Source organism: Drosophila albomicans, chromosome 2R (assembly GCF_009650485.2).
Source record: "Drosophila albomicans strain 15112-1751.03 chromosome 2R, ASM965048v2, whole genome shotgun sequence".
NCBI lineage: Eukaryota > Metazoa > Arthropoda > Insecta > Diptera > Drosophilidae > Drosophila > Drosophila albomicans.
Genome location: NC_047631.2, coordinates 4650762 through 4662933, shown reverse-complemented (window position 1 = coordinate 4662933; position 12172 = coordinate 4650762). Strand labels below are relative to the sequence as shown.

Here is a 12172-nt window from a genome sequence, read left to right as displayed (position 1 = left end):
CAAAAAACGGATTGGGATTATATGTCCCAGGATAAAAGGACGAATTCAGGATTTCCAAGTATGCAGTACATAATTATTTTTAGTCATCTTTCAGAATCTGAAAAAGGATTTTCTCTAACTATCTTGGTTTTCGAAATAAAACCCCGTCCCGAAAGGGTTAAATCATAATAAGTAACTTGCTCTGCAACAACCATATTTCTATACAAAAAGGTCAAAATAATCGTCTTGACGATTATCTTTAAAAATTTTCCTATGTCCCTGTCTATTTCATTTCATTTTTTCGACTTTGGTTTTTTTGTTTTTAAGCATCGCAAAGCAATTTGAAATAATTTTAAGGCGCCAAAAATTTGGATATTTTTCGGAAGAATAAACTGATTTCTATTAATATCGCATTTTTTTCGATAAGTATGACAAAATATTAGCCGAAATACCTCATTTTCAGAATCATTGCTGTATGATCGATGATGCGGATCTATTAGTTGTCCATCTTATGGAGTATATGATTGTTGTGCAAACTTATAAAGTTTCCCTTTTGGCGAATAGACGCTTGAAACGTTTCATAATAATATGCAGCAGAAGAATTATCAATAAAAAATGTATTTATTTATATAACGAATTGATTGAACTATATACAAAACAACAAAATAAATAAAAAGAATCATTTAACGGCGATGGTGCTAATCTGTGATTTATCAACTAGATGTTTATTATTTAGTTAGATATCGCTTCAATTTAAATTCCCAATAAGAACAATTCCGTTTTCCTAGTTTAAATAATAAAATATTGATTAACTTACATACATATATGGTATAAATATTCAATTTTCTATCGTTTTTTTTTATTTTTAACTCATTAATGGAACTCACACCCAAAAATAACAAAAAAAAATTGTTCACATTTTTGTTGGTATTCTATAATATAAACGTTGATAATACAATATTTGTATTAAAACAACAAAGATAAGAGATATACATACATATATAGATACACTTAGTCTCAGAATAAGAAACCCATTTAGAACATCTATCAAAAAAACGGGAAAGTACAATGAACTGACGTTTTATGAATGCGTGGGCAACAAATTCTGAACCTTCGAAATTTTGCGAAATTATCCACATTCTTCAAGACTGTTGTCAGCTTACAAGCATTTGTTTTGTTGGAGTAATGGAAGGGGTGCAACCTCAAGAAATGTAACGAGCGCAATTTAAATGCAATAAAAAAGAAGCTGAGACATAAAAAATACATCAGGGTCCATACCCCTGCAGATGCTATGCGCACCATGTTTAGCTTTTGAAATAAATATTTCAATGTATAAATGCTTAAAGCTGTGCGCATGAGAAACGCGAATATAATAATCCGAAGCCAGGCGCCAAGGAGTAGGCGAAGGACATGAAAGACGCCCTCAACTGGAAATCAGACAGAGAGAATGGTCGTGCTGCCATTTTGTTTTGGGGTAACAAATGTTGCCTTTACTTTTCTGGCTCTCTTGTAATTGTATGCCACACATGCTGTCATACAAGCGGCCCTACAATCCACCCTCCCATACAACTCCTGCTAACCGCACCGCTTTCACAGGCCGTATAGACGGGGCTCAACCCCTCAACACGGAGACATAACAATAAAAAAAAGATTCACGCGCCTTAATGTCGGCAAGTTGACAACACGGAGTGTTAGCGGATTTACAACGAAATACAAAAAAAAAAACAAAAAAAAAAACCCACAACACAACACATCGCTGAACAGCAGAGCGCCAAATACACATTCAGAGCGGCTAAAGCCAAAGGATTTTTATTGTACTTTGTATACCGTTTTGATTGATACATTTTGCATTTGGTATTTTAACGGGCTTAAATCACAATTTCTTAAGTATGACAAATTGTGCAAGGGCTGCAGACTTTAAGAATTTAAATAATATTCTGTTATGGTTATGTGAAGTTAAAATACTTGCAAGATTACGCTGCAGGCTCAATATTTATAAATACTTTTTCCATGTAAGTACTACCAAGTAGGCCTCTGAGTTTGTAAAGTCATTTTCAAGTTCAATAATATCACACCACATGACAGTAAAAAAGTAAAAATTCAAGAAAACGTGTCACTAACTTCGAACTGTAGCAGATACAATATAAGACGTCACGATGAATCGTATAGATACAACCATGGATGACATGGCTAACACCAAGTTTTTAACCCTTTACAGTAGCCTGATTAAGCAGTTCACCGCAACGACGGAGTTCACAAACACTGAAGTCGTTTGTCTGCTGATAATATACTACAAATTTGTACAAATTAACGGTCCCTCAGCCAAGCAAATGAAGAAGAAACAGATGTACAACTTATTCTTGGTACTTTTTCGGATCTACGACATGAGTATTATAGAACGCATATTACTAAATATTACTGCGGACGTTAGCTTCATTGGTCCAGAAGCCTGGATGAAATTGTTTTCCGTATTTCTGAGCAAAAACCTGGAAGAACGCATGCAATTTGCTTATAAAGTTTGTTCATTTGTTTTTTTCAGTTATTTAACTATCTGGATAATTAGGTATTTAATACAATTATAATATTAAATAGGTCTATACAACTTCTTCTTCTGGCACATTGAATCGTGAAACTGTCGGCATGGCTATTAACAATTTCTTTGTTGGCGAAGATGACGATGAAGTCAAGGAGTTGCAAGCGGTAAATAAGAATGTCTCTTAATTAAGAGTAATTGTTAACAAATATTTGTATTTTCAGGACATGTGCGAGTTCATATTTAATAAATTTGATTTGGATAAGGATGGCACAATCTCATACGAAGAATACTATGAAGTAGTCAGCAATCAACCTGGACTTCTGGAATTTCTGGGACAGGTTTTCCCAGATGTATCCGACCGAACTATCATTGCATATTGTGGAAACATAGCGACCTTTTTTCCTGGTGAAGATTAACCTTAAAATGTTGTGAGTATATTTCAATACATAAAGAATTCGAAATCGTATTATCTGTCGTTGTTATTCAACAAGCTTCAATCAGTTATTAGGATAAAGTTTATCCTTATAAATAATAACTTCGGATGAGACTGAAATAGCCGCCAAAGCAGATTTATGATTTAAGATTTTTCATTCCAATTTCAATTTACGAAATTTCGTTAACTAAAAAGAACTTGATATCTGTGTTAAGGTATGTATAAAATATGTATAAAATATATAACACACTATTTAAATTTAAAACAATTAAATAATTTAACAATTCTGTCAAGTCTTTCAAGATGAAAAGAATTTTCTGTCGGCACCCTATTGCAAGAGAAATAATCATTAATGATTAGAAAATTGGATATTCATTGAAGGGTACAAAATTACGAAAGATGTTTCCAACAAAAAGGTGAACGAATTTCTAGTTTTTCAAAATTTATAATGTATTTTCATAGTTGTCAATGAAAAACCAAAATTTTTGATTTTAATTAATTTATTCCAAACAAATATAATGTTAATTGCAGCATAAGCTATTTACATCATATTGAAGCCTACACAATTAACATTTATGTTAATATCCTTGGCTATATGGTAAGCTAAACCAAGTGAACTAATTTCTGGTAATGAGAGAACCGCAGGGCTAAATGAGTATAGGATGGTCTCGCGTGTATAGTCTGTTTAGAACCGACTACATAAGAGACACAAGTGTCTGAAATAGGCCCTTAAGGCTCTTTCCCCATTACAATGCAAAGTACTTTTCTATGAGGTATACAGAAAAGTTAAAATTGCCTTTCGAGCAGTTGTTCTTATTGTTGTTTTCTCATCTTTGTGTGTAATTGTTTCTGGCTCCTTGTTTGCGCCTTCATTTTTAACTCCTTGTGTATAAAATTGTATGCCGTGGATGTACTTCTTTGTCTATGTCGGAATTTGTTTTGTGGCTTTAAAGAACAATTAAACTCGGTCGGCAGCACATGTGGGCGCAGTGTATGAAAACATATGCCATAAATGTGTTGCCTACAACGATGTTTGTAAATTAAATTGTGCAAGCCTCGAAGGAAGGTGGAGCTTTAAGCTAACTAAATGTTGGGCAATCATGAAAAAAAACGTTTGCATTTAGAGGATGAGGTGATAAGAGTATTTAAAATGCAGGCAAAGAGCAATAAAAGAGCACGTCGAAATAAATAGCAACATTCTGTATGTGAACGCTTTAGCGAATTTTCGATGTCGCTCTAAAGCTCTTTGAGTGTGAGTTTGCGTTTCGTTTCGTATACGTAATTTCGTTTACGTGCAACTGTGCGTATGAGTAATAACGCTGGGGAATACACAAGTAAAAAAAGAGAAGAGAAAAGAGAAGACTGCTTGTAAATGCAATTTGGTGTATAACTTGTCACTCACTTTGAAGCAGACGCCAAACATTTGGACAATCAGAAAGCGCGACAGCTGCCCTTTGACTCCGACTTCGACACAGGGCAGTCAGTGACACACGCCTCATTAGGACAATGTCTGGCTTAAAAAACGGCGAATGAACCTCATCCAGACATGCAGCAGCAGCTCAAAGGAAAACATGAAATACACTAGCGAAACCAGCTTGCCACACACTGCCTGCCTTTCGTTACCCGCTACCCGATAGCCATCAACTACATAGCAAGTCAGCGAACAGAGACGACTGCAAATCTTGACGTGATGAACGCGCGACCCCATGAGTTCGAGGACCAGTGACCAGGGGCGCTCCAGTTCGTCACGAGTTTGGCACTTGATGTTGTCGAGGGTAGTTGTTGCTTTTGTTGTTCATGTTGTTGATGTTGTTGTTCTTGCCCCTTCGGCATTAACACGCTGCCTCCTGTTGCATTTCACTTCAGTTCAAAAAGTCGAGCTTCCCGCTGCGCGTGCTTCAGTTGTTCAGCTTTTCTGCTGTTCAGCTGTTTCATCAACAGTTTTTTCGGTTTTATGCCTCGTGTGGCTTTTTACAAAAGGAACCATTTTACTCACATTTATATTCTTAACATACACTCCGTGTAACCTCCTCACACACACGTCCACGTCCCATGCTGTTCATTTTTCATGACCAACTTTTGACCAACATTTTTTTGGTGTACTCGCTTGCAGTAAATAATTTAATGAAGCTACAGCTACAGAGTGCATTAATAACCTCAAATGTGATGTATGAGAATGTGCATAATTAAGTTACGTGCTTAACATTTAGCATTCAAGAAAATAGTTTTGTTACTAAAATTTGTCTCAGATTTCATCAGGTAGACAAAATTTAATCAAACCAATTAGTGGTGATGAATTAATCACAATCACTATAAGAATGTTTCAGTTTTGTATTACAAAAACGCTTTGACAATAGAAAATGTGCGAGAGCAAACAATTTGGGACATGAAAATAAAATGGAATTGCCTTTTTAGAATTCAGTGCTTTGGCAGAAGCAGCCATCTAATGCGTTGATGCGTTGATGTCTGCTGGAAATCTGGGCAGGAAAATCCGATTTGGCAGCGAAAGGGAAGGCATTACTTCTAACGATGATAATAATAATCAGATTCCCATAACGCCATCCTCAGTACTATACGAGTGGAAGTACAAGCTCGAATACATTCTCGTAGAGACGAGTGTAGACGTAGTAGCGAAGTATCAAGCGACCTGGAATCATTTTGATTGTCACATTGTCATCATCTGCATATTAAGTACAAGTGATTACACTTTCACGTGTTCCCCTTCGACTCGACTACATCCATACATTGTGATACTGCGCATATGTCCTCGGGGTAGCAAAAGCAAACAAAAAAAAACAAGTAAGAAAGCTACAGTCGAGTGTGCTCGACTGTGAGATACCCGCTACCCATTTTAAATAAAAGCAATATATTTTGCGGTATTATTCTCAAAATATACCAAATATACCGCAAAAATACTAAAAATATACCAAATGGTATATATGGTATATCGATATAGTACCGCATTCAAAATATACCATAGACGGCACAATATACCAGATTGTCAGACAAAGCAACTAAGACCCCTAGTAAGTAGGCGTTTTTGCCCATACAAAAGTATTTCTTAAATAGCTTCCACAATTTTTTTCTGATCGCAACCAAATTTTCAGGGATCATAACTATTATAGTTATTACTGTATATACCAAAATTCGTAACTCTAGCCTTAAAATTACGCTTGTTATTCGATTTTTTTGATTTGCGGGGGCGGAAGTGGGCGTGGCAAAAATTTGAAACAAACTTGATCTGCGTGCAAACATAACAAATGCTGTCGAAAAAAAATTATAGCTCTATCTCTTATAGTCTCTGAGATCTAGGTGTTCATACGGACAGACGGACAGACGGACGGACGGACAGACGGACATGGCTATATCGTCTCGGCTGTTGACGCTGATCAAGAATATATATACTTTATAGGGTCGGAGATGCCTCCTTCTACCTGTTACATACATTTCCTGCCGGCACAAAGTTATAATACCCTTCTACCCTATGGGTAGCGGGTATAAAAATAAACGGCAGAGTCTGAGGCAAAGAATGGGGAACGTGATGTGTGCAGCATTGAAATTTCGGCATTTAAATCTAACCAAGTAAAAGAGTGTAAGGAACATCATGGCATCATGGCCCAGCCACCCGAACACGAAGCCAAATGCCATGCCATGGCAGTGCGAGTATCTGAAAGATACATGAATACATATGTAAGTATCTTTTGTTAACGAGCACACACAGAAGAGAAGAGAACGGAGAAAAGCATAGAACCCAAGCAATGTGCGGGCAAATGTAAATGCCTCGCAAGCTTTGAAATCAAATCAATGCGTTTGATAAAGAAACAACATCAGAGCGTGCCATATAGTTACAGTACGTTGCTGGAAATTGGGATGGGGAGAGAAAACGATGGTCGCACAACAAAAGCCAGCCGGAGTGTGCATTGCAAAGAAGCAACCAAATCGGAATTCATTTCAGGCATGCTCAAATCTGCTGATTTTCCGCTAAATGTTGCTTAGCTTTTGTGTACAGTATTGTTGTAAAAGATAGAAACGGGAGCGGGAGAGAGAGAGTGAGACAAGACTGGGCGAAAATCTTGCTAATTGTGCTTTAAATTTTAAAGAGAAGTTCGGGAGTTAAAGCTTGAAGCTGGACGCGGAAAGCGACACACTTCGGCCTAACCAAACGAACTAAACAAATGAACGCCTTGCCGTTTGGATAGCTAATCAGGACTGTGGCACAGTTCGTGTGGCTATAGAGCAAACCGCATCATGCTGACTATACTCGAACCTCGAACCCATATTCGTTGCACTCGTATTTCCGTTTCCGATTCCATTTCGTTGGCATTGGCATCGGCAAAGGCAACGGCAACAGCATCGGCATCGTTGGCATTAAACTGCAAATCCGCAGCAGCAATTGCCGCATGTAATGCTGATGTTGGCATTTCACAGAGGCTTGTATGGCTGCCGTTGCCGACGTGGCTGCCGTTGCTGGCGTTGCTGCTGTCATGGGCTCATATTTTGCCACTGCAACGACACCTTATGTGGCAACAAGCAATCCCCGTTCCTTGCCGTTCCTTGCCAGCCAACTGCACTTAAGAGCACTGCAACATCTGCCCCTGCCCGCTACTGTTGTTGCTGCCGATGCTGCTGTTGCTGCTGCGATCGGTGTTCTGTTGTATATTTTTGCATTGTCGCCATCGTCATCGCCAGCACAACACAGCCCAGCAGCAGCAACTGCAACGGCAATGGGAACCATAAAATCCTTTGCAATCAGTTGCATACAACAAACACTTGCTGCAGATTTCACCTCCTCTTAACCACATGCTCCCAGAGTGTATGCCCTTTCACACACACACGTACGCACATGCAACACACACATGCACATACTCACACCCAGAAGGGGGCACAACAATCTAGCACACTTAACATTGCATATATATTCTCTAGTTTCGAGCAATCCGAATCAGTTGCTGTTGCTGTTGCCATGTTGCTGCTGTTGATGCTGCTGTTGCAGCTGCAACTGCAGCTCCAATAAGTGGCAAGATGTGCCAACGAAAAGGCAACATCTAAGTATATTTTACTGTCTGCTCTGTCGGTCCATCCGTCCGTCCGCTCTGTGTATATTGTCTTGTTTTATGCTTATCCTGACTGCCCTCATACGGCGACGACCATTCCGATGTCCTTCTTTCTTCTTCTCCAATGTACACAAAACAATTTCCTAACACATTCTCGCAATTGGCTTTTGTGCAATTTACGGTCATCTCGTGCTTAAAAATAATTTCATGCTTGCAGCTACACCAATTTAAAAACGTTGAGAGTCCGTTTGCCACTAGATACTTGTGAGATACTTATAATACTAAAGCTTCAATTTTGTTGTGATAGCAAATAATAAATCTTGTCGAAGTTTCAACAAAATGTGTTGTAAAACTGAGTAGTTAATTCAATTAAGAGACTCTAGATTTGCAGACTTGCAATATAACATACTATATATTGTCACTATATGATATATGCACTATTCGCGACAACAAGCATCAAGATTTCAATCAAAGCAGTAAAGAATCAGTAACAAATATTGATTGCCAAAGCCATCATGTATTCGCCCCCTGAACCAGTAAAGTCAATAAAAGGATGGATATAGAATGTCAAATTCAATGACATAAAGGAACTGGCAAATTTTTTAAATATTTCGAAAACAAAAAAATGCAAAACATGAAAAGACCGAATAAGGGTGAAAAAAGTGAAAATGGAAGCAAAACAATTGAAATACTGGCCAAATCGGAGTAAATGCAGTCACAAAATGCGAATGTGGAGCACAACGCAAAGTGCTATCGGCGCACATTCCCGATGTAGCTTTTGTAAAAATGCTGAAATTTTTGGTGTGCTTCCCAAATGTCACTACATCCGGCATGCCAAATGCCACACGCCACACGCTCTGTGCCACATGCCACTTGGCAAGGATTCGGGTTTACGCACACAGGCAAATGGAGTAACGCAAAAGCTGGTGCGATTCCGCATCTCTAGCTCTATTGCCAGCCAACGCATCGGATGTTAATCGGAACATGAACTGAGTACAAGGACGCGAAAGAGAAATACTAAATACTAGATACCAAATGCGAGATACATACTGTGAGCTGAATCTCGAAATAAAAGAAGACAAAAACAAGTAAGAAAATATGACAGTCGAGTGTGCTCGACTGTTAGATACTCGCTCCCCATTTTGAATAAAAACAAAACAGTGCGGTAATAATTTTAAAATATACCGAGTTAATATACAGCAAAATTATTAAAAATGTACCAAGAGTCAATATTTGGTATATTGATATAACACTACAATTTGAAACAAAATTGATCTGCTTGCCAGATAACAATAACTGTCTTTTTCTCTTATAGTCTCTGAGATCTAGATGTTCATACGGACGGACGGACAGACAGACAGACGGGCATGGCTATATCCTATCGGCTGTTAACGCCTTTGAAGAGAACAAGTACTTTATATGGTTGGAGATGTCTCCTTCTGCAGACACAAAGTTATAATACCCTTCTACCCTATGGATAGCGGGTATAAACATAGAAAACAAAAAAAAAACAAAGGAAAGCAGAGCGCGGCAATTATAAAGGAAAATTGCAAGATGCGCTCGTATTTCATTTCATAACTGAAAATGCTTTCTAAATAATTATTATTTGACAAGCATTTTAAGAATTCAGCAAGTTAAGACCGTAATTAGAACATCTTTTGCCAGACAACAGCTAACATCCTACAGACAAGGGACAGTAAAGCAAAAGAAACGTGGACCGTCGATTGCTGCCGTTTGCCCAACCGACGTGAATCTAGGAGCCACTTATGGAAAACTCCTCCCTTTCGTCCATGTCCTCCCTTTATTCTCCTTGCCACTGTCTTGCTTCGTCGTTAGCTTTTGCCCATTGGTAACAATGCTGGAAAACAAAGACCATTTCGAATCAGTTGCAGTTGCAATTATAATTTCAATTTTACGATTTTTGAAGCACAACCCACAGCCACATAGCTAGACCTTGCCTTCCCTATTGCCTGCGCTGTTTATGTGAGCTGAGTGCCATGAAGTGCTTAGTTTTAATTCCGGTTGCACAAAACAAAGGAGGAAAACATACGGAGTTGCAACTGCTCAGAACGACATGCCCATCCTGAATGGCCACCGCATTGTTGAGTCATTTTCTCAAGTTTCCATTTGTATTCCCATTTTTCCAGCTTTAACTTAATTAGTGGAGATCACTAAGGAGACTTTCGTTGCCACGACTTTATTGGCTCAACGTAATAACGTGCAATCAATGTTTCCCAATTTTCAGCATACTTATTATTATCAGTTTCTTTTGCATAAATTATAATTTATTTCCGATATTTTCTGATCTATTGAACAATGTAGTAATTGTTTCGGCTTGAAATTTGCTGTCAGCTCACTCAAAAAGCTCTATCAAACTTTTCGATTACTTATAAAGTTGCTATGCTCGTAGTTATTCTTATAGGAGAACAGAGACGTACTGGCCGACAAAAAGAGAGATAGAAATAGATAGAGAGAGAAAGAGAGAGACCCGCTTGGCGGATGTGGTTCATGTCCACTCACCAAGTTTACCAATAAAATTAAAAGTTTGGCTGCATGCGCAGATTTTGCTTTTTATTGAAAGTAGAAAATGCGATAATATTGTGAAGGCAAACGGGCGCGACACGCCGAGAACGTGCAGCATGCGGCAAAGTTTTGATTGCCAATAAGGAATTACAGGTGATAATACAGCATAATCTGCCACGTTCCACAGTAGCCGCCGCAATAGCGATAGCAACAGCCACCACGAGAACACGGCAACAACAACTAGCATTCTTTGCAGAGCAGCTAGAAAATTGTACCGTATTGCATTTTATTTACTTTATTTTTGATGTATTTATTTTTAAACTGTTTCAAATGCTTATGGCAACCAGTTAACTAGTTTACAGTTGGACTTTCAGTTGGATAAATTTATATTGATTGCTCTTATTAATCCCTATCTATTCTTTATCCGGCTAATAATTAGTATAGAAACAAATAATTATCTCTGAAGCAGACATGAACAATCCTTGATGTTGCCAAACAACATCAAAGAAACATATTATATGTTACTCATGTTTATGCATAAACGTGTTCAACTTTTAAAGTGTATGCATCTTTGAACTCATAAGGAACTAAAAGTGTGCGTTGCTCTTAACGAATTTCAAGAAAAAGTTTTCTATAAAAAAGGTACAGGTATAAAAGGCATAAAGGCTTATAAATAAAAGCATTTAACTTAAAGTTAAGCCACCAGAATGGCCAATGCTCTAATGAATTTTTGAGGAATACGAAATTCCCACCAGGTGTCCTTTAAGTTGACAAATTAATTAAAATCGCTGGCGAAGACCGGACCGGACCGGACCAATCACTTGCAGCAAGTGGAACAGTTGGCAACTAACGTTAGTTGCAGCTGCGTCCAGGTCAAAACTGCTACCAAGCAGCGAGGGTAATAATTTTAAAAGCTATTTATAAAAATTAATTTGTAAGTTAGTGTTGGTGCACAGAAGAGATGGCGACGGGTCGTATGAGTGACCTGATTCACAGTTTGTCTGCAGTTAATTACAAAAAGGACAGCGACAACAACTAAGAAGTCAGCAGTAAACAAATTTAAATAATCAAACTTCTTCATGTCCCTCTTCAAACATCCTTTCCACTTTCTTTTTACTTAATGTCGTCTCTCGCTTAGGCGCCAAAAAAAAAAAAAAAACAAGAAAGTTATAGGCGAAAATGTCAACGAAACTATTTGAGAGCTGAGTTTCGGACTGTCAATGGTTCAAGAGTCTGTTTAAAGCACCGCCAAATTATATTATATTTATGCGAAAACCATGTTTAGCTCAGACATAATCTAATGTTGGCTTGCGTTTCATCATGGCACCGAAATCAAATAAGCCTCAGCCCTGTAGAGAAGCCATTCTGCAAGACTATACAAACAAAAGGGACAAGGCATGAGATGGAATATGACAAAAGAATAATTGTTTCTGCGTCTAGGAGACCATTTGCACCACCAAACGCGTCAATGGGGGGAAAACTGTGAATCCAAGCGAAAGCCAAAGCCAAAGCTAAAGCCAAACCCAAATCCAAATAAACGAAGACTGGGGTCAGGCTGCCTGCAGTTGGGTTAGTGATGCTGTCAACGCAGCATTGCGCTGGCAAAGCTAACAGAGTCCTGCTCCAGGTTCAACCCAGTTGCAGCTG

At 38.2% G+C, this 12172-nt stretch overlaps 1 protein-coding gene and 1 long non-coding RNA gene across 3 annotated transcripts; one reads left to right on the top strand and one right to left on the bottom strand.

Moving 5' to 3' along the window:
• Nucleotides 1-2018: 2018 nt before the first annotated feature.
• Nucleotides 2019-3484, top strand: LOC117574507 (uncharacterized). Of its 2 annotated transcripts, none has more exons than XM_034258360.2 (5): nucleotides 2019-2495; nucleotides 2572-2679; nucleotides 2737-2943; nucleotides 3017-3163; nucleotides 3243-3484. In XM_034258360.2, exons 1-3 carry the CDS (start codon nucleotides 2136-2138, stop codon nucleotides 2929-2931), a joined length of 663 nt encoding a protein of 220 aa, XP_034114251.1. In that variant the 5' UTR covers nucleotides 2019-2135; the 3' UTR covers nucleotides 2932-2943; nucleotides 3017-3163; nucleotides 3243-3484. The 2 variants fall into 2 exon arrangements, with proteins under 2 accessions (XP_034114251.1, XP_034114255.1); XM_034258364.2 differs by having other exon boundaries at nucleotides 2020-2495; nucleotides 3007-3163.
• Nucleotides 3485-9458: 5974 nt separating this feature from the next.
• Nucleotides 9459-10329, bottom strand: LOC127565906 (uncharacterized). The gene is made up of 3 exons (XR_007955300.1): nucleotides 10053-10329; nucleotides 9919-9990; nucleotides 9459-9860 (listed from the first exon to the last, which is right to left on the bottom strand). It is a non-coding gene; the product is annotated as an uncharacterized LOC127565906 (long non-coding RNA).
• Nucleotides 10330-12172: the final 1843 nt, after the last annotated feature.

What these genes read in the sequence shown, in the direction of transcription:
- LOC117574507 (XM_034258360.2), top strand. Translation starts at nt 2,136, where the DNA reads ATGAATCGTATAGATACAACCATGGATGACATGGCTAACACCAAGTTT. An exon ending in GCATGCAATTTGCTTATAAA is followed by an intron (nt 2,496 to 2,571) that starts GTTTGTTCATTT and finishes AATATTAAATAG; the next exon opens with GTCTATACAACTTCTTCTTC. An exon ending in AAGTCAAGGAGTTGCAAGCG is followed by an intron (nt 2,680 to 2,736) that starts GTAAATAAGAAT and finishes TTGTATTTTCAG; the next exon opens with GACATGTGCGAGTTCATATT.